Raw genomic sequence first — 25,283 nt, 5'->3', positions numbered from 1 at the left:
CTCTGGCAACTTTTTGAGATAAGCCAATCAGAACGTGAGTATCGAGTCATGTGACCTCCGGTGAGGTTCGGATCAGAAATTTCAAACAAATATGGCGGCCGCTCAGCGTCAGTGGAGTGAAGAGATGGAGAGACTCCTCATCTGTTTTTACGCCGGTAAGTTGTTATTTTAATATTCTATATGGAGGAATTTACCTCACCAAAGCTCTAAAAAACAACAGACAGCTTGATTAAATGGTCACAGCAAAAATTAAGACATCGATTTTTTTTTTTGTTTTTTTTTAGCTAACTGTTGTTGCCCATTGTTAGTTGCCCTGAAAAGTTGCCCTGTGTCTCACCTAGTTGCCCGTTGCCAGCAACATTGCTCGGCAACATTGCCCAAAAAGTTGCCCCGTGTATCATCACCTTAACAGACCTTTACTTTTTAACAGCACTGTTTTGGGATTTTGCTGAGTTTACCTTCAACTGTCTGATTTTTTTTTTTTCCAAGTAATGAAGTGTGTAGCAGGAAAATCACCGCATTTTCTAAACGCACTCCTGAAAATTACTCATTAACTAGGGGAATTAAATTTGATCAAAGTTATAACTTGTTTTAGTGAAAATAAGTACTAAAATGCACTAGAATGCAGGGTTTTGCGTGTTATGTTATTAAAATATTTTCAGGGGACGTTGCCCCCTCCCCATCTTAGTTTGACTTTCAAAAGTTCAGGGTTTTTTTTTTTTTTTCTTTGCTCCACTTTCTTCTCTATAACCTTAAAGTTGAAACACAGATGCGTAATCCTTTCCTAGCCGACATAGACTGAATCAGTGATGAAGACCTTGCCAAAGATGACCTCATTGACTTGAGGACAAAGGAAATGTTAAATGAATTCAACTCCGAGTCTTGGAGAATTCTGGTGTGCGTTGACCCAAAGCGAGCTATGAGCGCTCCAATTCCCTTTGCTACCACATACCTTTGTGAATCAGGGTTTTCAGCACTGGTTTCTATCAAAACGCAAAGTCGAAATGGATTGGTTTGTCAAAGATGACGTGCGTGTCACCTTGTCAAAGACCACTCCACAGTTTCACGTTCAAGGCAAACAACAGCCGCCTTCTTGAAATAAAGTAGATAACGAGAGAGTAGATGTAGTACATGGTTTTGCCCAAAGCGCTGCTCTGTCTGTCGATACGCTTAGTCGCTTTAGTTAAAATCCGATACGCTTAGATTTATACCGATACGTTAAATTTCCTACCCACAAGTAAGTAGATACATAGGAGAGCAAATAACAGATCCATTTCCATATTAATTGATATTTGTGTTAAACAAGGCCATCCTTAAAAAAAAAAAATCCGTTTCCTGTCCACCGGGTGAGCAAAAAAAAATTCAGTCGGGAGGGAGGGATTTTTTTTTTTTTATATATATATATATATATATATATATATATATATATATATATATATATATATATATATATGGATGGATAAGAAATCGCAATGTTGCATTTGCTTTTTCTTTCAGTACTTTTTTATTACAAAAGCAGACACATTTAATAAAATGACAGTTTAATCAACTGAAACTTGTACGAAAACTTTAAGTTAGCATTTTAAATGCTGACTGCAACATTTGCAAAACTTTTACAAAGGTACTTAAAATGTCCGACACACGGACGTTTTGTAGTTCTGAATCGAGCGTTAGGCCGAGTTCGGATGAAATTACACTATTAAAATGATCACTGAATGATTTGTTTTTCTGAATCTTTACTATTTTGTTGTTCGCTAGAATACCATTTTGCGATTTCACACTTAAGCAAATGATGAAAACTCCGGATCTCTTCCTTCATGGTGGCTGCCATTTTTTTTGTGCCGCACGGCGCATGCGCAGAGCTGATTCAATTCAGAGTGCGCGCGCACTCGCCGGAGGCAGTAGTGTGTCGGAGGGAACAGAAGCAGAGATGACGCTTATTTTCACTACGTTCAGACCGCAACCTGAAACGACCCATATCTGATTTGTTGTGAAATCCGATTTTTTTGTTAGGCCGTTCACATTACCAATTATATGAGACTTGTATGCGATCTCCAATATGAACGGAAAACGACCCAAAAGTGTCCCGCATGTGCAAATTGACACGTAATAAGCACATCTACGTAATACGTAAACAAAAAAAAAAGCGCACTCTTGATGTTTAATGATTTTCTTTTTTGTCTGTTTGTTTGTTTGTTTGTTTAATTATCTGGTTAGTGTTAAAGTGTGAGGTCTCGTGTGTGTTTTTGTTTCTGAACTGAAATGAAAACGTGTAGCCTGGTAACGAGGGTTGACTCCTAAATGTCTCTCTAATTTCTATATAAGTGCACTACATGTTACTAGGAAGTAATGGATTTTTAAACTCTATATAGTGCACTCGAGCTTCAGTAGGCAGTCGTTTGGGATACGGCCGCTGTATTACCAAACTCTTAATTCAGGCTTAATAATTTGCACATATTTATTTCGTCATATTAATAAACTTTTTCTACATTTGTATAAATATTTATTTAGATTGTTTATAGCCAGCTGAATTCTGCAACTTCTCTCAGCGCTGGCTCAAGGTGCAGAAACACCAGTGCAGTTTGCGATGGAGATGAGGCGAGACCTGGCGATGTGGTTTTTGTGGCGGCGGCGGAACTCGCACAATAATCTGATTAATGTGGGCAGCAGACTAACGAGACCGAAGGTGTCAAATTACTGGAAATTTCCAGAACAATCTTATAATCTTGTAATACAGGATGGTTTAAGTTATAAATCAGTTATAGAAACTGTTTTATTTAATCAGGCTAACAGATCAACATCCAGGTCCCTACCAAATCCACCATTAGCTTGATCAGTTCTATAAAAGTCTATTTAAATTCTGAAAACTACAAATGTTGTTGTTTTCCACCAAAGAGGCGGGATTAGCCAACGCAGAATAGTGACGTTTGTCTCTTGTTGATGACGTGTAGGTCGCATGAATGCGACCTGTCCGGTCAGACTGCAGTCGCATGTGAAAATAACGGATATGCATCGGAATTAGGACCACATACCCAAGCGGCCTGGGTCGCATGTGAAAAAATCGGATCTGTGTCGTTCAGACTGTCAATAACAAATCGGATACAGGTCGCATATGGGCAAAAAAAATCGGATATGGGTCGTTTCAGGGTGCAGTCTGAACGTAGTCTCCGGTAAACCAGTCTTCTCTCGTTCAATTACGTGCTGGCATCAAAAGACACCGTTGGTTGTAAATGAACCCAAACGGAGTGGTTGGAGTGTATTTTCATACACAAATGGAGAAATGTTCGCTGAGTGTGTAATTGTGTAGCCGCCACTGCAGACGGTTGTCGTTGTTAATTCATAGCATGCTCAGCTGCGTGAATGTGTCATGCACCGAAAATAAGAGATTTACCCGAAAAAAAATGTCGAAAAACCGGCGTTAAAAAAAATTTTTTCAACCGCACAAACAGCACTCACCCGGCCGGTGGACCGGAAACAGAACATTTTTTTAATAATGGCCCAAGCGGCCTTTTTTTTTTTTTTTTTTCCAATGTTTGTGTTGATTCCGTCAAAGTAATATGTCCGTGTGGTATGATGTAAACAAACTGTAATCTCTTGGCTAGGTCAAGATCACGTGTTCAAACCGTCCACTAAAAATATCGAAATAAAACGTCAGACATCCCGGAATTTTCCGATTCTTTATAAGCGATCTCATTGGCTGCCGATGTTGTCCCCGACCAGACGGACAAAGCCGACTGATTTCAATCACAAAAGTTCGACCAAGTCTATTATCATTATGGCTTCGATCAAAGATTGGTCGACTAAACATCAACAAACCCACATGAGTGATGGCGCACAAAACCAGACGACTGTCACGACAACGAAAACGTCGTCAATTTTGGTCACAGCGACCGGCTCAAAAAGTGCTCGCTGGACAATTTGATCCACATCAGCATGGATGAAAGCAAGATGGACTATGAGAAGGTTGCCAAACATTGGGCCAAGCAAAAGCCGAGGAGAATTAATCTGCTTTAAAGGAGGAGAAAACTTAATTCATTAGTTCGGGTTTGCAGAAAGATTGTGTCCTTATAAACACACTCACGAAGTGAAGTTGTCCAAATGTGTCAAATACAGCATCATTTCAAATAATAATCATAAGCATTTTTGGCAGTGTGACGTCACTGGGATCCATTTAACAAAAGAGGGCTCGGATTATTCTTTCGTTAAAAGCTCACCGTGACATCACACTGCCAAATACGCTTATCATTATTATTCGAAATTATGCTACATTTGACGCTTAAACACATTCATGAAGAGAATTTGTTAATATCAGTACATAATCTTTCTGCAAACTTGAATGTATGAATTAAGTTTTCTTTTCCTTTAAATATGTTTTAATCTTAATCTAGTCCATTTAATAAAGTGCCAAAATTTAAACTTTATAATATGCAGTCGCCTTACTTTTCTTTTCAGTGCATCTTAGTTATACATATATTACGGTAATTGCATCAGAATCATTACAGTTATAGCAATACAGCAACTTATTTTAAGGTGGCAGGTCTTCGGTTCAGATCCCTTTGTGATCAACAGGAGGTCATGATGATCGATTCTCTTCATTGGATTGCATAAGCTGGAGCAAACCACTGTTCATATTTTCATGCACGTTTTTGTTACAACACGACTTGATAATTAAGGGATCCCTGTAGATTTTCAATCTATTATATACCTCAGTAATCCTATAACAAAACAGTTTAACCCACATGTTGAACTTTAAGGTCTCGTCTCGTTGTCTTCCGCTTATCCGGGACCGGGTCGCGGAGGCTGCAGTCTGAGCATGGAAGCCCAAACTTCCCTTTCCCCAGACACCTCGGCCAGCTCCTTGGGAAGAACACCAAGGCGTTCCCAGGCCAGCCGAGAGACATAGTCCCTCCAGTGTGTCCTGGGTCTTCCCCGGGGCCTCCTCCCGGGGGGACATGCCTGGAACACCTCCCCAGGGAGGCGTCCAGGAGGCATCGGAAAGAGATGCCCGAGCCACCTCAGCTGATTCCTCTCGATGTGGAGGAGCAGCGGCTCTACTCCGAGCTCCTCCCGAGTGACTGTGCTTCTCACCCCGTCTCTAAGGGAGCGCCCAGCCACCCTGCGAAGGAAACTCATTTCGGTTGCTTGTATCTGCGATCTTGTTCTTTCGGTCATTACCCAAAGCTCATGACCGTAGGTGAGAGTCAGAACATAGATCGACCAGTAAATCGAGAGCTTCGCCTTTTGGCTCAGCTCCTTCTTCACCACAACGGACCGGTAAAGCGACCGCATCACTGCGGAGGCTGCACCGATCCACCTGTCGATCTCATGCTCTATCCTTCCCTCCCTTTGTGTGCTTGAATGATCCTAGGAGCTATGTTGTCGGGGCATTACGCCCCTGTTAGGGTCTCCCAAGGCAGACAGGTCCTAGGTGACAGGCCAGACTAAGAGCAGTTCACCAAAACCCCTTATGGATAACAATCTATCAAGGACCGTCACGTTGCCGGGTATGGTGCAGCCGGGGCCCCACCCTGGAGCCAGGCCCGGGGTTGGGGCTCGTATGTGAGCGCTTGGTGGCCGGGCCTTTGCCCACGGGGCCCGGCCGGGCTCAGCCCGAAGCGGTGACATGGGCCCGACCTCCTGTGGGTTCACCACCCACAGAGGTAGCCGTAGGGGGCTGGTGCAATGTGGATTGGGCAGCAGTTGAAGGCAGGGGCCTCGACGACTTGATCCCCGAACACAGCGGCTAGCTGTTGGGACATGAACTTTAAGGTGAAATTTCAAATGTGTGTACATTAATACTATTTAGGTCAGAAATCATTGAAACACTGGTAAAATCTATGCTATAATCATGGATCTAAAACCTCTCGGAGACCCTGAAAATGCACCCGAGAGCATCTATTTTCAAAAAATTTTCTGGGGGGGGGGCATGCCCCCGCACCCCCCTAGTTTCGCTTCGCACCTTCGGCCATTGGCGCTCAATTGTCTGTGTATTATCATGCCAGAATTTAGGGCTTTAATTTTTTTTCTGGGGAAAACACTGGTGGTAGTAGTACTAATACTTTTGCGTATGTCATATGTATGAGAATTAAAACCTTGACAAATAAACTACGTTTATACATATTGCATGCAATGTTGTGTTTATGTGAATATTTCTGGGGAAGGGGGTCCATAGCTTTCATCAGATTCTTAAAGGGGTCCGTGACTCAAAGTTTAAGAACCACTGCTATGTAGGGAGTAGTGAAGGAGTGAGCGATTTCAGACACAGGGATGGTAACGGCATGATAATCACCTTTCACTCTTTCGGTTTCTTTTTTGCGATGGGAACGCCCACCGTAAACAGGATAAAATCTGTCTGACATCCCATTAGGGATATAGTTGGGCTATAATTTGGAGGTAAAACCTGTTGCGAGATGGCACACGAATTTGATGCGCTTTGGATGATTCATTTTATGATTTAGGACAGCGATTGGGCTCAATCTTCAGAACTGCGACACTGATGAACACACCCCCCCCCCCCCCCCCCCCCCTTTTTTTTTTTTTTTTTAAATACAACCTCGATTCCAAAAAAGTTGGGACAAAGTACAAATTGTAAATAAAAACGGAATGCAATGATGTAGAAGTTTCAAAATTCCATATTTTATTCAGAATAGAACATAGATGACATATCAAATGTTTAAACTGAGAAAATGTATCATTTAAAGAGAAAAATTAGGTGATTTTAAATTTCATGACAACAACACATCTCAAAAAAGTTGGGACAAGGCCATGTTTACCACTGTGAGACATCCCCTTTTCTCTTTACAACAGTCTGTAAACGTCTGGGGACTGAGGAGACAAGTTGCTCAAGTTTAGGGATAGGAATGTTAACCCATTCTTGTCTAATGTAGGATTCTAGTTGCTCAACTGTCTTGGGTCTTTTTTGTCGTATCTTCCGTTTTATGATGCACCAAATGTTTTCTATGGGTGAAAGATCTGGACTGCAGGCTGGCCAGTTCAGTACCCGGACCCTTCTTCTAAGCAGCTGTGATGCTGTAATTGATGCAGTATGTGGTTTGGCATTGTCATGTTGGCAAATGCAAGGTCTTCCCTGAAAGAGACGTCGTCTGGATGGGAGCATATGTTGCTCTAGAACCTGGATATACCTTTCAGCATTGATGGTGTCTTTCCAGATGTGTAAGCTGCCCATGCCACACGCACTAATGCAACCCCATACCATCAGAGATGCAGGCTTCTGAACTGAACGCTGATAACAACTTGGGTCGTCCTTCTCCTCTTTAGTCCGAATGACACGGCGTCCCTGATTTCCATAAAGAACTTCAAATTTTGATTCGTCTGACCACAGAACAGTTTTCCACTTTGCCACAGTCCATTTTAAATGAGCCTCGGCCCAGAGAAGACGTCTGCGCTTCTGGATCATGTTTAGATACGGCTTCTTCTTTGAAATATAGAGTTTTAGCTGGCAACGGCGGATGGCACGGTGAGTTGTGTTCACAGATAATGTTCTCTGGAAATATTCCTGAGCCCATTTTGTGATTTCCAATACAGAAGCATGCCTGTATGTGATGCAGTGCCGTCTAAGGGCCCGAAGATCACGGGCACCCAGTATGGTTTTCTGGCCTTGACCCTTACGCACAGAGATTCTTCCAGATTCTCTGAATCTTTTGATGATATTATGCACTGTAGATGATATGTTCAAACTCTTTGCAATTTTACACTGTCGAACTCCTTTCTGATATTGCTCCACTATTTGTCGGCGCAGAATTAGGGGGATTGGTGATCCTCTTCCCATCTTTACTTCTGAGAGCCGCTGCCACTCCAAGATGCTCTTTTTATACCCAGTCATGTTAATGACCTATTGCCAATTGACCTAATGAGTTGCAGTTTGGTCCTCCAGCTGTTCCTTTTTTGTACCTTTAACTTTTCCAGCCTCTTATTGCCCCTGTCCCAACTTTTTTGAGATGTGTTGCTGTCATGAAATTTCAAATGAGCCAATATTTGGCATGAAATTTCAAAGTGTCTCACTTTCGACATTTGATATGTTGTCTATGTTCTATTGTGAATACAATATCAGTTTCTGAGATTTGTAAATTATTGCATTCTGTTTTTATTTACAATTTATACTTTGTCCCAACTTTTTTGGAATCAGGGTTGTACTTCGACTCGATCTAGCCAAAGATCAGCTCGAGTAAGTGTAAATATTTCTTATGTGCAGATCGGTTGATAGTGTTATCTTAGACTGGGGTTTGCAGCATGGGGTCGGTGACCAGTCCACTGCAGCCCAGACAAACGGATGAACCAATGACTGCACATCACTGCCAGAACAGCCCATGAAGGAGGCAGCATATCGCTGACCATGCCTGACTGTCGGAGCAGTGACTTAAAACTCGCGTGTACTTGATAACAAATGTTACATGACAGAACCACTGGTATTATACATGATCTTTTGAAATGGCTAGTAATTAAAATTCGCTACAGGTACCCTTGAAGGATGTCCTAAAAAGGACCTTCAAAGACTGTGAGATTTGATAATTGGACCACGAACCCATTAGATAGATCGGAGTGGAGGAGAGCGGTTTGTGATGGTGCGAGGACCTTTGAAAAGAAGAGAGGCGAGCCAGACACAAGGCTGCTGAGAAAATAAAACTAGAACAACCTCCTGGGTAGATGTCCACGCAGATGCCACATGGACCGCCATGCTCGTGTCGAGTGGCGATGAGGAGGTGGGTTGCATCCGACGTCCCATCCACCTCATTAGATATGCAAGACGTGAAGTGGTGGTCAGCTGAGCTCACTGTTCACAAAATGTTCGTATTATCGGGGTCCCTTGATGGTCATTAAAATACCCTGCGCTTTTGAGTTGTTTTGGGCTGCTCGAATCAAACAAACCATGAACTGATGATGATGATGATGATGATTTCTTCCGGGTTCCCTGTGAAGTGATAAAGGGTGAAAGTAGGGCTGTGCGATATATTGAATATACTCAATATATCTCCGAAAATTCTGTGTGAGATACATAAAGTTATTATATCGTAACTATAGGGTATTTTATGGTCATCTGCTGACTTGTTTGTTGCATTTGTTTAAAACATTTTCTGGTGGTTTTCTCCCTGTCCCTCAGGCAGTAACGTGAGAGGCTGCCTAAGGCCATTATTAAAAAATGTTCTGTTTCCGATCCACCGGCCGGGTGAGTGCCGTTTGTGCGGTTGAAAAAAATTTTTTTAACGCTGGTTTTTCGACATTTTTTCGGGTTCGTAAATCTAAAATCGAACTTGACATTTCCGCATTCCCAGGGCTTTCCACTAAGGCTCATACTAGCCAGCCATGACAAATAAGTAGCCAGCCGGGGGGAGTAAACACAAAATAAACTCCTGTGCATGCAGTTCCCAGGATTAAATGTATTTTCCACAGACCATTTATTTATTCACTTTACTCAAATACAAAGTAAAATGGCAGCAAATCTTCTTTCTTTTCTTGCGTATTGCATCATGAGGCGTTCCTGGCTTGTAAATCTCTTATTTTCGGTGCATGACACATTCACGCAGCTGAGCATGCTATGAATTAACAACGACAACGGTCTGCAGTGGGGCGACACAATTACACACTCAGCCAACATTTCTCCATTTGTGTATGAAAATACACTCCAACCACTCAGTTTGGTTTCATTTACAACCAGCGGTGTCTTTTGATGCCAGCACGTAATTGAACGAGAGAAGACTGGTTTACCGGAGACAAAATAAGCATCATCTCTGCTTCTGTCCCCTCCGACACACTGCTGCCTCCGCCGAGTGCGCGCGCACTCTGAACTGAATCAGCTCTGCGCATGCGCCGTGCGGCACAAAAAAATGGCAGCCACCATGAAGGAAGGAGATCCGGAGTTTTCAAACATTTGCTTAAGTGTGAAATCGCAAAATGGTATTCTAGCGAACAACAAAATAGTCAAGATTCAGAAAAACAAATCATTCAGTGATCATTTTAATAGTGTAATTTCATCCGAACTAGGCCTAACGCTCGATTCAGAGCTACAAAAAGTCCGTGTGTCGGACATTTTAAGTACCTTTGTAAAAGTTTTGCAAATGTTGCAGTCAGCATTTAAAATGCTAACTTAAAGTTTTCGTACAAGTTTCAGTTGATTAAACTGTCATTTTATTAAATGTGTCTGCTTTTGTAATAAAAAAGTACTGAAAGAAAAAGCAAACACAGCATTGCGATTTCTTATCCATCCATATATTAAAAAAAAAAAAAATCCCTCCCTCCCGACTGAATTTTTTTTGCTCACCCGGTGGACAGGAAACGGATTTTTTTTAAGGATGGCCTAAGGGTAAAAAAAAAACCAATAACGTCACACACTCTTCAGCCAATCCCGGATGACATCTAGGTGCTGAAAGGAACTTGCGGGAAGATTTTCTAGTTTCGGTTTACAGCGCTGACTCAGTTCGTGCAATCGCTGGTGTTGCATAGGCTACCGTGTAAGCTCTGTCAATTTCAGCGGCAAATTAAAAATGGAAGCGGACGAATTGGTTCCTAAAAGAACTAGTAAGGGGTCAGTCATCTGGCTTTTTTTTTTTTTTTTTTTTGATATCGCGAGGAGGACGTGGAACAGCAAATGCCAGTTTGTAAAGTGTGCAAAAAAAACCTGTCGTCACAAAAGGCAGCAGCACTACAAATATGTTCCATCACCTGAAAACTCACCCGGTACAGTATGAAGAGTCTATTACGCTACGTTCACACTGCAAGGCTTAATGCTCAATTCCGATTTTTTTGTGAAATCCGATTTTTTTGTGAGGTCGTTCACATTAACAAATATATGCGACTTGTATGTGATCCTCAGTATGAACGAAAAGCGACCTAAAAGTGTTCCGCATGCGCACTGCAGGATACGACGACGTCACACGCAGTGAGCATGGCCAGTGTTTACGGAAGTAAAACTGCCCGGTTGCGGTATGACCCATCCAATCTAGCTTGAATAGCTGCATCCCCCCAAATGGAAATCAGCTCCCTAACCTCTGCGTCCTTCCATTGAGAAGATTCAGAACCTTCACAGCCCGAAGCGTCCCTCGCATTGATGTCATGCGCAGGGGCGCAGATACGTTTTTTGAACTGGGGGGGACAAAGCTGCCAGCAAACCAACCCCAACATGCCTGTCAAACTTGTTGTGGGTTACCATAGCAACCAAGCTCGAGCTCGCAACCTGTGCAGTCTGCGCAGCTCAACCAACCGAATATCAGTCTTTGTTTTGTTTTATGTGAGTTGTTGCAACTATGTATACACTGCCGTGCACCTCAATAAACCGAATGGTAATTAGTCTTTTGATTTTTCCGTGAGGTTTGCCTTATGCAAAGAAAGACAGCATAGACGTTTTTTCCTCCCTATAAGTGGGGGGGACCGAACGAAGTGAATTTAAATCTGGGTGGGACGAGTCCCACCCTCTATCTGCGCCCGTGATTATGCGCCATGTTGTTGTAACATTTTTGAGAGACCCGCCGCCTACTTCAGCGCAGAATAGTGACGTTTGTGGCTTGTTGATGACGTGTAAGTCGGATGAATGCGACCTGGCGGTTCAGACTGAAGTCGCATATGAAAAGAGCGGATAGGAATCGGAATTAGGACCACATATCCAAACGGCCTGGGTCGGATTTGAAAAAATCGGATCTGTGTCGTTCATATTGTCAATAAAAGATCGGATACAGGTCACATATGGGCGAAAAGATCGGATTTGAGTCACTTCAGCCTGCAGTGTGAACGTAGCCTTAGACTACGTTCAGACTGCACCCTGAAACGACCCATATCCGACTTTTTTGCCCATATGCGACCTGTATCCGATTTGTTATTGACAATCTGAACGACACAGATCCGATTTTTTTTTTTTTTTCACATGCGACCCAGGCCGCTTGGATATGTGGTCCTAATTCCGATGCATATCCGATATTTTCACATGCGACTGCAGTCTGACTGGACAGGTCACATTCATGACAAACGTCACTATTCTGCGTTGGCTAATCCCACCTCTTGGGTGGAAAACAACAACATTTGTACAGTTTTCAGAATTTAAATAGACTTTTATAGAATTGATCAAGCTAATCTGGGCTTAATTTGAGGGGGAGCAAGCCGGAGCGCGCTCCGGAACCTCGGACGTTGGCTCTGGCAGCTATTTACACTGGATCCGGTGATAGCAAACTGCACTGGTGTTTCTGCACCTTGAGCCAGCGCTGAGAGAAGTTGCAGAATTCAGCTGGCTATAAACAATCTAAATAAATATTTATAAAAATGTAGAAAAAGTTTATTAATATGACGAAATAAATATGTGCAAATTATTAAGCCTGAATTAAGAGTTTGGTAATACAGCGGCCGTATCCCAAATGACTGCCTACTGAAGCTCGAGTGCACTATATAGAGTTTAAAAATCCATTACTTCCTAGTAACATGTAGTGCACTTGTATAGAAATTAGAGAGACATTTAGGAGTCAACCCTCGTTACCAGGCTACACGTTTTCATTTCAGTTCAGAAACAAAAACACACACGAGACCTCACACTTTAACACTAACCAGATAATTAAACAAACAAAAAAGAAATCATTAAACATGAGTGCGCTTTTTTTTTTTTTTTTGGTTTATGTATTACGTAGATGTGCTTATTACGTGTCAATTTGCGCATGCGGGACACTTTTGGGTCGTTTTCCGTTCATATTGGAGATCGCATACAAGTCTCATATAATTGGTAATGTGAACGGCCTAACAAAAAAATCGGATTTCACAAAAAAATCAGATATGGGTCGTTTCAGGTTGCAGTCTGAACGTAGTGTTAAACTCTGAACTACTTGCCCACGAGCTAAACAAATGACCATAGCGGCCTCGTTCTCCAAAGCCACCCCATATGTTGCAATTTTCAAGATTGTTTTTTCAGTTTGTGCGACATCTTTGTTGAATAAAAATAGTCTTATTTCAACTCCATTGCGATTAATAAAGTTAACCAAGAATGTTATTTAATCTGCAGGGATTGTAGTGAAAGCAGTCAAGAGTAAAAGTTAGATTTCATGGGGTCCTTTAGAGGAGATTTCAATATATCGTGAAATGGAGAAAATGTATCGGGATATTAATTTTTTCCCCATATCGCACAGCCCTAGGTGAAAGAGCAAAGGATTTTACCAAAAGACAACGAGAAAGGTGGCTCTCGAACCTTTCTCTGCGATTTGAAACGAGCTCAGTCAAATAACACTCGAGTTTGCAATGATCACTTCGTGAAAGGTTTGTAATTTCGTTGAGGATATCGGTGGGCGTGTCATTAGTTTGGAGAGCACAAGAGAAAAGGATACATCTACAGGAAAATTCGATAATATCTGCAATAACGGAACGAAAGCTCGCAGGTATTCGATGCCCAGTCATCTGTTTACTCCTCCTGTTGTGAATTGTGCAACGCTCTCCGTTCATGACGCGTCCTTGATTACAGCGGTTCTGCTAATAACTGGTTAAAACGTGGGCCCTGTTGGTCATAAAGGGGGTATGAGATTTCGCTGAAAAACTGCAACAGGAGCTGAAGGGTTCAGAAGAACGAACTACAACCGAAAGGACTGCGCCATATTGGGTTTTCTGGAAGTGCTAGCCGAGTGAACGAACAGAATTTCTGACGCTACAAGATAAGCAAATTATTATTCCTTTTTTTTTTTTTTTTTAAATCCCCTAAAGGCAGGCAGTAGCAGGAGCAGCAGAACAAAGCCGGCGGTGGATGGAGGAAACAGAACGGTCGAGAAGAGAGGACCTTACATAATGGCCAAATCTCTAAACATGAAACTGCGTGAGTAGAAGCTCCTGGTGGATTTGTATATTTCAGGACACGTCATGTGTGGTTAGTTAAACATAATGATGACATCAGTTTGTTAAAGATATCGCTGTTTTTTTTTTTTTTTTTGTGCGTGTCCCCGTGCGTGTGAATATTTTGCAGAGAAACCCAGAGAGATGGCCAGGAGAGTGTTTAAGAAGAAAAGCTTTTCCTCCGGTGGAGCAGTCATGCAGCAGCCCAGGCATGGAGTTAAGAAGTGAGTGATCGGCTGCGTTACATAAGCTTCAGGCACATTACAGGCATTTAGCAGACGCTCTTATCCAGAGCGACGTACAGCATACCCAGAGCGGCCTGGGGAGCAGTCGGAGGTTAAGTACCTCGTTCAAGGGCACTCCAGCCATTCCTGCTGGCCCAGGGAATCAAACCAGCAACCTTCTGGTCCTTAAAGGAGATACGCAGAGCCTTTTATTTTAAAGTAAATTTCTGAGTGGATAGTATCTCCATCCTTGACTCTTGTATGCTGCATAAATGGGAATAAAAAATATTTTTGAGAGTTAAAATCGACCACAAAGTCAGCCAGCCCTGAGCGCGCGACATCACAGCGGCAACCGGTTTTAAGGCCAAGACCTTTTACAGCTAAAGACCAAAGTCATATATAAATAAAGATTTATAGTGAAAGTAAGAAATACTGTTAGGATAGGTGTTATAACTTAGCCAACATACAGTTAGGTCCATATATATTGGGACACTGAGACAAATTGTTTTTCTTTTTACCTGTTTACTGAAACATATTCAAGTTATAGTTATATAATGGACATGGACATAAAGTCCAGACTTTCAGCTTTCATTTGAGGGTATCCACATTAAAATTGGATGAAGGGTTTAGGAGTTTCAGCTCCTTAACATATGCCACCCTGTTTTTAAAGGGTCCAATTACTTTTGGTCAATTGACTCAAAGGCTATTTCATGGGCAGGTGTGGGCAATTCCTTCGTTATGTCATTCTCAATTAAGCAGATAAAAGGCCTGGAGTTGATTTGAGGTGTGGTGCTTGCATTTGGAAGATTTTGCTGTGAAGAAAACATGCGGTCAAAGGAGCTCTCCATGCAGGTGAAACAAGCCATCCTTAAGCTGCGAAAACATAAAAACCTATCCGAGAAATTGCTACAATATTAGGAGTGGTAAAATCTACAGTTTGGTACATCCTGAGAAAGAAAGAAAGAAAGAAAGAAAGAAAGAAAGAAAGAAAGCACTGGTGAACTCATCAGTGCAAAAAGACCTGGACGCCCACAGAAGACAACAGTGGTGGATGATCGCAGAATAATTTCCATGGTGAAGAGAAACCCCTTCACAACAGCCAACCAAGTGAACAACACTCTCCAGGAGGTAGGCGTATCAATATCCAAATCTACCATAAAGAGAAGACTGCATGAAAGTAAATACAGAGGGTTCACTGCACGGTGCAAGCCACTCATAAGCCTCAAGAATAAAAAGGCTAGATTGGACTTTGCTAAAAAAGCATCTAAAAAAGCCAGCACAGTTCTGGAAGAACATTCTTTGGACAGATGAAACCAAGATCAACCTCTACCAGAATGATGGAAAGAAAAAAGTATGGTGAAGGCGTGGTACAGTTCATGAGTCAAAGCATACCACATCATCTGTAAAACACGGCGGAGGCAGTGTGATGGCTTGGGCATGCATGGCTGCCAGTGGCACTGGGTCACTAGTGTTTACTGATGATGTGACACAGGACAGAAGCAGCCGGATGAATTCTGAAGTATTCAGAGACCTACTGTGTGCTCAAATCCAGCCAAACTGATTGGTCGGCGTTTCATAATACAGATGGACAATGACCCAAAACATAAAGCCAAAGCAACCCAGGAGTTTATTAAAGCAAAGAAGTGGAATATTCTTGAATGGCCAAGTCAGTCACTTGATCTCAACCCAATTGAGCATGCATTTCACTTGTTAAAGACTAAACTTCAGACAGAAAGGCCCACAAACAAACAGCAACTGAAAACTGCTGCAGTAAAGGCCTGGCAGAGCATTAAAAAGGAGGAAACACAGCGTCTGGTGATGTCCATGAGTTCAAGACTTCAGGCAGTCATTGCCAACAAAGGGTTTTCAACCAAGTATTAGAAATGAACATTTTATTTACAATTATTTAATTTGTCCAATTACTTTTGAGCCCCTGAAATGAAGGGATTGTGTTTAAAAAAAAAAAAAAATGCTTTAGTTCCTCACATTTTTATGCAATCATTTTGTTCAACCCACTGAATTAAAGCTGAAAGTCTGAACTTCAACTGCATCTGAATTGTTTTGTTCAAAATTCATTGTGGTAATGTACAGAACCAAAATTAGAAAAATGTTGTCTGTCCAAATATTTATGGACCTAACTGGTATGTATGTATGTATGTATGTATGTACAACCCCAATTCCAAAAAAGTTGGGACAAAGTACAAATTGTAAATAAAAACGGAATGCAATAATTTACAAATCTCAAAAACTGATATTGTATTCACAATAGAACATAGACAACATATCAAATGTCAAAAGTGAGACATTTTGAAATTTCATGCCAAATATTGGCTCATTTGAAATTTCATGACAGCAACACATCTCAAAAAAGTTGGGACAGGGGCAATAAGAGGCTGGAAAAGTTCAAGGTACAAAAAAGGAACAGCTGGAGGACCAAATTGCAACTCATTAGGTCAATTGGCAATAGGTCATTAACATGACTGGGTATAAAAAGAGCATCTTGGAGTGGCAGCGGCTCTCAGAAGTAAAGATGGGAAGAGGATCACCAATCCCCCTAATTCTGCGCCGACAAATAGTGGAGCAATATCAGAAAGGAGTTCGACAGTGTAAAATTGCAAAGAGTTTGAACATATCATCATCTACAGTGCATAATATCATCAAAAGATTCAGAGAATCTGGAAGAATCTCTGTGCGTAAGGGTCAAGGCCGGAAAACCATACTGGGTGCCCGTGATCTTCGGGCCCTTAGACGGCACTGCATCACATACAGGCATGCTTCTGTATTGGAAATCACAAAATGGGCTCAGGAATATTTCCAGAGAACATTATCTGTGAACACAATTCACCGTGCCATCCGCCGCTGCCAGCTAAAACACTATAGTTCAAAGAAGCCGTATCTAAACACGATCCAGAAGCGCAGACGTCTTCTCTGGGCCAAGGCTCATTTAAAATGGACTGTGGCAAAGTGGAAAACTGTTCTGTGGTCAGACGAATCAAAATTTGAAGTTCTTTATGGAAATCAGGGACGCCGTGTCATTCGGACTAAAGAGGAGAAGGACGACCCAAGTTGTTATCGGCGCTCAGTTCAGAAGCCTGCATCTCTGATGGTATGGGGTTGCATTAGTGCGTGTAGCATGGGCTGCTTACACATCTGGAAAGACACCATCAATGCTGAAAGGTATATCCAGGTTCTAGAGCAACATATGCTCCCATCCAGACGACGTCTCTTTCAGGGAAGACCTTGCATTTTCCAACATGACAATGCCAAACCACATACTGCATCAATTACAGCATCATGGCTGTGTAGAAGAAGGGTCCGGGTACTGAACTGGCCAGCCTGCAGTCCAGATCTTTCACCCATAGAAAACATTTGGCGCATCATAAAACGGAAGATACGACAAAAAAGACCTAAGACAGTTGAGCAACTAGAATCCTACATTAGACAAGAATGGGTTAACATTCCTATCCCTAAACTTGAGCAACTTGTCTCCTCAGTCCCCAGACGTTTACAGACTGTTGTAAAGAGAAAAGGGGATGTCTCACAGTGGTAAACATGGCCTTGTCCCAACTTTTTTGAGATGTGTTGTTGTCATGAAATTTAAAATCACCTAATTTTTCTCTTTAAATGATACATTTTCTCAGTTTAAACATTTGATATGTCATCTATGTTCTATTCTGAATAAAATATGGAATTTTGAAACTTCCACATCATTGCATTCTGTTTTATTTACAATTTGTACTTTGTCCCAACTTTTTTGGAATCGGGGTTGTGTGTATTATTCTTCACAAATAGAGCTGCATTTGCAATACTTTGCTAGGACGTAAGACAAATTTCAGAGTTATCTGACATTAAAGTGTTATCAAATTCTCCATTTTCTCCATACTGTGTACTCCGCCATTACTGCTCGGCTCAGGCAATTACTAAAACCTGAGACGGAACGGGATGTCACCGGTTTTAGCAACAACCGCGGGGATGTCACTGCCCGAGCGATATGTCCCATCCTGGGTTTTAGCAACAACTCTCGGCTCACTCCAGGAGGACTGGTGCAACTGAATTCACTTTCCTTTTAATAAATAAAATAAATACTTGTTTTCTTTAATTGTTGGTACTGCATCCTCTTTCAGTACGAGCTTATAGCCAACACTCCTCAACAGATTAGAGGTCTCGTACGAGTCTTCAGTAAAATGTGCAGAGCAGAGGAAAGACCACTTCATAGGCGCCCAATGTGCCCATGAACTTCTCGCAAAACGCATCCGAATCTTTGCAGTTTGAACATTCTTGGGCCATGAATGCAACGTAAATCCACCTTCTGTCGTGTTGCTGCACCTGCCAGCAACACATCTATGTGGCATGGCGATAAATTAGCTCAAAATGGAGGATCGGAGTTGCAGTCAGCTGTGTGTTTTAGTATAGCGGAAATGCCGATGAGGCCGATGGACTTCCTGCTGTGACGTTACAGGCGTCAAGGTCATTCACTCAGACCGCTACCTATAGAAATCACTTTAATCGTAAAAATTACGAGATTAGATTTATTGTTAACGCTTAAAACTATTCCTGTGCCATTCTTGAGGTTTCAAGGCATTTATAAACAAAATGTGAGGCCATGGTTCTGCATATCTGCTTTAAGCTGCTTCGCTTACTTCTATTAGGCCATAACTTTCCAGACTAATAACTGGTCGGAGGTTGAACATCATCTGACCAATCAGAATGAAGAATTCATCATCGCTTGGGGTAGGGTATACATTTCAACAAAGCCGTTTGGGAACAAATCAGAAGATTACTGGCCGTGTTTGATCACAGCATAGGTTCTGGTGTAATCACTTAGCATCAGGGAAAAAGTAAAAAACTCCATACAGCAGGTTTTCTGTTTACAAATATTTACTATGTATACAAATAATACTGACATTTTATACCGTGTGTGTGTGTGTGTGTGTGCGCGCGCTGTAGAGGGAGAGTCATGTTTCACCTTCATGCTGCTTTTCAGTATTGTATTTAAGGGTCATTTTTCCACTCAAAGGGAACAAACATGGAATAACTGTAATTTAGTATAAGTATGCAGGTGATTTATAGGAAATCGTGCGCACTGATCGGTCGAGAAATTCAAACTATTTTTCGATAATCGCCTCGAGCGACTCGCAAAATAGCGGCCGATCACTTCATCACTGTAAGTGAGGAATCATTACGCATGATGAAAGAAAACGCTGTTCCTAAAAGCACTAAAGATGCTACGAAGTCTGGTCTCAAACTATTCAAAGGTATAGCCTCGGTCACAACCGGCCGTACGTGCTCCTACGGCCGGTCTACGTGCAAAAAACGCAAGAAACACATGGAGGGCGCACGTGTGACGTGATGATTTTCGAGCCGCAGACCGGCCGCAGAGGTTCTTTGTCATGTCAAACAAACTGTACGGGCGCTTACATTTTTTTTTCAGGTTGCAAGACAAACTTACGGCCAACGCACGTCTTTCTCCATGAACAAAAAAAATCGGATTTCACAACAAATCGGATATGGGTCGTTTCAGGTTGCAGTCTGAACGTAGTGTTAAACTCCGAACTACTTGCCCACGAGCTAAACAAATGACCATAGCGGCCTCGTTCTCCAAAGCCACCCCATATGTTGCAATTTTCAAGATTGTTTTTTCAGTTTGTGCGACATCTTTGTTGAATAAAAATAGTCTTATTTCAACTCCATTGCGATTAATAAAGTTAACCAAGAATGTTATTTAATCTGCAGGGATTGTAGTGAAAGCAGTCAAGAGTAAAAGTTAGATTTCATGGGGTCCTTTAGAGGAGATTTCAATATATCGTGAAATGGAGAAAATGTATCGGGATATTAATTTTTTCCCCATATCGCACAGCCCTAGGTGAAAGAGCAAAGGATTTTACCAAAAGACAACGAGAAAGGTGGCTCTCGAACCTTTCTCTGCGATTTGAAACGAGCTCAGTCGAATAACACTCGAGTTTGCAATGATCACTTCGTGAAAGGTTTGTAAATTCGTTGAGGATATCGGTGGGCGTGTCATTAGTTTGGAGAGCGCAAGAGAAAAGGATGCATCTACAGGAAAATTCGATATCATCTGCAATAACAGAACGAAAGCTCGCAGGTATTCGATGCGCAGTCATCTGTTTACTCCTCCTGTTGTGAATTGTGCAACGCTCTCCGTTCATGACGCGTCCTTGATTACAGCGGTTCTGCTAATAACTGGTTAAAACGTGGGCCCTGTTGGTCATAAAGGGGGTATGAGATTTCGCTGAAAAACTGCAACAGGAGCTGAAGGGTTCAGAAGAACGAACCACAACCGAAAGGACTGCGCCATATCGGGTTTTCTGGAAATGCTAGCCGAGTGGACGAACAGAACCAAAGCGAATGAGAATTTCTGACGCTACAAGATAAGCAAATTATTATTCCTTTTTTTTTTTTTTTTTTAAATCCCCTAAAGGCAGGCAGTAGCAGGAGCAGCAGAACAAAGCCGGCGGTGGATGGAGGCCGGTCTACGTGCAAAACGGTCTGCACAAACTTGCGGCCAACGCGCGTCTTTCTCCATGAACAAAAAAAAACGCAGCGATTTGGGGAAACGCCAAAAGTCGCACGGCCAAAAAATCTTACGTCCGGTTGTGACCTAGGCTTAAGGCGGAGTCGGGATTTATTTTATCGATTTCAAAACCAAGTACTTTATGTGACTCGGCGTAGATAAGTGACACAACCCTGAGTCACGCCGTTATTACGTTCGCATGCCGCTTTTGAAGATTGAAATAAATGATTGTTTTAAATAATCACTTGTGTATTTATACTAAAACAATTATCCGCGGCAGGCTCAGTGAATTATTATACATACAGGACACGTTTTCCATGAAATAAAAACGCGTGTTTTATTCCCTTGTATTGGGTTTATTGATGGCATGCAATATTATCATATCGCTTATCCTCCATGTATTCCGCCACTCTCTCTCCAGTGGAGAATGAGCGTGCAATATTATAATATTGCATGTTAAGACAACACGTCAGCGCTCATGCAAAGAGCCAATGACAGTTTTTGTGCTGCGCTTTCTTTGTCTGCCGTGAAGGAGAGAAGACGAGGCTAATCCAGTGCTAGGTTTAAGCATTAAATAGATAAAGTCAAGATGTGCTGAACACCTGAAACGCTGAAAACCCAAACTTCATTATATATTCTTCACACATATTTACAAGAGAAAAACATACCAACGGACATCGAAAAACTGGAAAAGAGACACGTCGGAGATGTAAAACTTGCGCCCTAGCGAATGACTGACCGTTTGTAAACAAACATGGCTGCCAGGTTGCTCCGTTGTGTGTACTGTAGTTGTCGATGTTGATTTTAAAAGTTACTAAGTAAATTACACAGGCTAAATAATATTAATAATATTTGGCTTGACTGCGCTAGTATTTAGCCTTCGGTAACACTACACCAGCTAGAAGCTAACTGGACTGCTATGCTAACAGCACGGAGTTGCGGGTAAGCTCATGTTAGCCTTCACTAACGCTACGCCAGCTAGAAGCTAGCTGCACTAACAGCACCGAGTCGTAGGTAAGCTCGCGTCAGCCTTCACTAATGCTACGCTGGCTAGAAGCTAACTGGGCCGCCGCACTAACAGCACAGAGTTGCGGGTAAGCTCACGTTGGCTTTCACTAATGCTACTGCTGAATGCTACGCCAGCTAGAAGCTAACAGCACCGAGTCGCAGGTAAGCTTGCGTCAGCCAGTATTGCTACTCCAACTGGAAGCTAACTGGACTGCTATGCTAACAGCATCAAGTCGCAGGTAAGCTAGCATTTGGTTTTCGAGAATGCTCATATAAAAAGTGTGTCTGTGTTGTAATATTAATAATAATGACTTTTTTTTTTCATGGTAGATATATTCCATTCAGCTACTCGTCTTCCACTCGTTCAATATCATGCTAGCTGAATGGAATATATCTGATATCCCACTCAAAGCCAGCCAATATTATTTAAATTATGACCTCGACTTCATCTCTATTATTCACTTCACCTTCAGCGAATAATTAAGTATAAATGTCAAAAGAATACTCCTAAAACACGGATAATATCCGCATACCCAACATGTCTTAATTGGAAAATGCTAAATTTGGAATATGTCGTTTACGCAACCCGTATCGAATTCCTAATAGTCATATTCAGAATAATCGTGGAATATTAGTGTACATGTAGGTGTACTGAATGATTAGGAAAAGTTTGGTTTCCAAACTTCTGGGGAAAGTAGACTCTATTATTATTTTCTTTATTCCTGTATTATTATCTAGAACTATTATAACAATATTTCATACAGTTTGTCAGTAGGATAAGAGCTACTGTAACGTATAGCACACTTGTACACTACCGTTCAAAAGTTTGGGGTCACCCAGACAATTTTGTATTTTCCATGAAAAGTCACACTTTTATTTCCCGCCATAAGTCGTAAAATGAATAGAAAATATAGTCAAGACATTTTTCTGGCCATTTTGAGCATTTAATCGACCCCACAAATGTGATGCTCCAGTAGGGTGACCATTTCCATAACACCAAAAAGGAGGACATTATTTGAACCGGGGGGTCTGGGGGCCCTCCCGCAGAAAATTTTGTATTTCTTAGATGCAATTTCCTGCATTCTAATCAATTTTAGGGTGAATAATGGCAAATCCCATCTGATTCATAGCCCTCAAATGTTTATGTAAACCACAGTGGCAAGATTGAGAATGGATTATTTTTCTGCAAGTCACTCAAATTTGGTGAAATCAACATCGCAATTTTGTCGGGTTAAAGATTATGATTGTGGGGAAAAAAGAGTAAGGTCAAAGCATTCATAGTATTTATTATAATTCATGTATTAGCTCTTAATCGGCTAGAACACACAGTATTTATATTTATTAAAAACAGTGTGGAGTTAACAAACCACTGAAATTAAACTTAAGGTGCTGAGTACCAAAAAGCACAACATTTGTAGATTCTCAAAGAACAAACAGGCAACATAACCAGCAACATTAAAAAACGTTTTAAAGCATTCATAATAGGGCTGTAACGATACACCCGACTCACGATTCGATTCGTATCGCGATTTTTGACCCACGATTCGATACGGCCACGATTTTTTTTTAAATGTTTTTTTTTAAAGTAGTAAATTTGACTTATTAACATTTACTTACTTACATTAACTATTTAATAACAAATAATTCAGGCCACTGCAGAGAATGAGTAATATGTATGCAAAAATGAACAAATGTATATTCAAAGATTGTTTTATTTCTCAAAATAATACTGTTGAGCCGGAAGCTCTGTTTTCTTCGGTTCTGAAAAAGTCATTTTTCCAAATCGTGTAAATCCGTTAAGATTTTTTTTTTTGGGGGGGGGTGGCTCTCTCACTGTCTCACTCTCATAGGGCCAATGATTTTCTGTGATCGCGCAAAACAGATGGAAATTACGGAATTTTTATGGTGAAACATTGCTCGCGTGTCAAAATGTAACTGCCGCAGAAGGCTTCCGCCCAAGCAGACATGCCTTCAGTGTTGCCAGATATTGCTAACGTTTTCCACCCCAACATATGTTCAAAACCAGCCAAAAAGCACCTAAACCCGCCCAATCTGGCAACACTGCATGCCTTTCCGGTCAAGTGATTGTGATTGGTTTGTGGCACACCTAGCCAGCCAATGAGCTGCTTGTTTACAGATTCGCTCCCCGCGTCGCAACCAGAATGGCGACCGCTTAAAAGAAACGAATGCTCTGCCAGTGGCGAGTGTGGACGTTGCGTGACTCGCAGAAGATTGTTGCAGGTCGGTGAAAAAACGACTTATTAATAGATATAAAAAATAAAAGTAATTTAAGTAAGTTTAAAATGTAATTTAAATAAAAAGTAAAGTATTCATAAATTGAAGTTTGGAAGTGCCTCTGTTTTTGGGCTGAGGAGAAGTTTGAAAGGGTGTACCGCGATTCTGCCTTCTTGTATCGCGATACGGATCGTGGCTCTGCGTATCGCGATTTCGATACGCATATCGTTACAGCCCTAATTCATAGTATTTATTATAATTCATGTATTAGCTCTTAATTGGCTAGAACACCATATTTGTATTTATTGAAAACATTGTGGAGTAACAAACCACTGAAATTAAACTTAAGGTAGATATAGTAGATGTGCATTTGCACTGTCATCCATATCCTAACAAGTTAAGTTGTGAGCAGCTGGTCTACCGGACAGACTCGTGTTTCCAAGTCCCAGCCAGGGCCAGGGGGGCAGGGCACTAGGCACGCACCAGGAAGATCATCAAAGGATAGAGCGCAACCCGTTCTAGAACGCAACGCCTCGCGGTGCGGAGTTCGCATTGCATGCCAAAAAACATCGAGCCATAGACTATTGTAGATTACTAGTGTGCAGCACAGATCTGCAGTTTCCCTACAAAACGTTATTCTAGAACTCTGCTCTTCCAGTCTGGCAAGTCGATATTATATATTTCCACTCATCGTCTCTAAAAGGAGGACAAATGTGTGTCCGGCTTGATGCTACGCCGGACAAGACATTGAAAAGACGGACGGTCCGGCCTAAAGCCGGACGTCTGGCCACCCTATGCTCCAGAAACTCAATCTGCTCAAAGGAAGGTCAGTTTTATAGCTTCTCTAAAGAGCTAAACTGTGTTCAGCTGCGCTAACATGATTGTACAAGGGTTTTCTAATCATCCATTAGCCTTCTGAGGCAATGAGCAAACACATTGTACCATTAGAACACTGGAGTGAGAGTTGCTGGAAATGGGCCTCTATACACCTATGGAGATATTGCACCAAAAACCAGACATTTGCAGCTAGAATAGTCATTTACCACATTAGCAATGTATAGAGTGCATTTCTGATTAGTTAAAGTGATCGTCATTGAAAAGAACAGTGCTTTTCTTTCAAAAATAAGGACATTTCAAAGTGACCCCAAACTTTTGAACGGTAGTGTAAATCAATATTCAGTAAATGTTTCATGGGTTGTTTGTTTTATAAATCCGAGTCCCTGGATGTTGTCGAGGCGCGAGCTGAGGTAGACTGACGCAGAAATTTTTTTATTGTTGAACTCCTACACTAGTGCAGTGTGTCAGGAGTCAAAAAGAGACTACAAGATCATGTGATTTTATACACAGCTTGTTTATATCTTTCTCCCCGGAACATCTCAAAATAGTACCGCACAAAATCCATGTTCATAGTTCGATATTTATAAGATTGCGAGTATTGGTGAAGAGAGATATTTGTGTGTGTGTTTCATGAATGAATC

The 25,283-nt window shown here is 41.6% G+C and overlaps 1 protein-coding gene across 2 annotated transcripts in view; it reads left to right on the top strand.

Annotated features, from left to right (window-relative positions):
• Window positions 1-25,283, top strand: part of fam219b (family with sequence similarity 219 member B) — a 58,529-nt gene that overhangs the window by 12,761 nt on the left and 20,485 nt on the right. For both annotated transcript variants that reach the window (XM_060924167.1, XM_060924168.1), the window contains exons 2-3: window positions 13,681-13,789; window positions 13,937-14,030. In XM_060924167.1, coding sequence (XP_060780150.1) covers window positions 13,681-13,789; window positions 13,937-14,030 — 203 coding nt within the window. The remainder of the gene's footprint in view (window positions 1-13,680; window positions 13,790-13,936; window positions 14,031-25,283) is intronic.

This window comes from Neoarius graeffei, chromosome 6, assembly GCF_027579695.1.
Source record: "Neoarius graeffei isolate fNeoGra1 chromosome 6, fNeoGra1.pri, whole genome shotgun sequence".
Taxonomy (NCBI): domain Eukaryota; kingdom Metazoa; phylum Chordata; class Actinopteri; order Siluriformes; family Ariidae; genus Neoarius; species Neoarius graeffei.
Note: the sequence above shows the minus strand (reverse complement) of the source record. Positions and strands in the feature narration are given on the sequence as shown.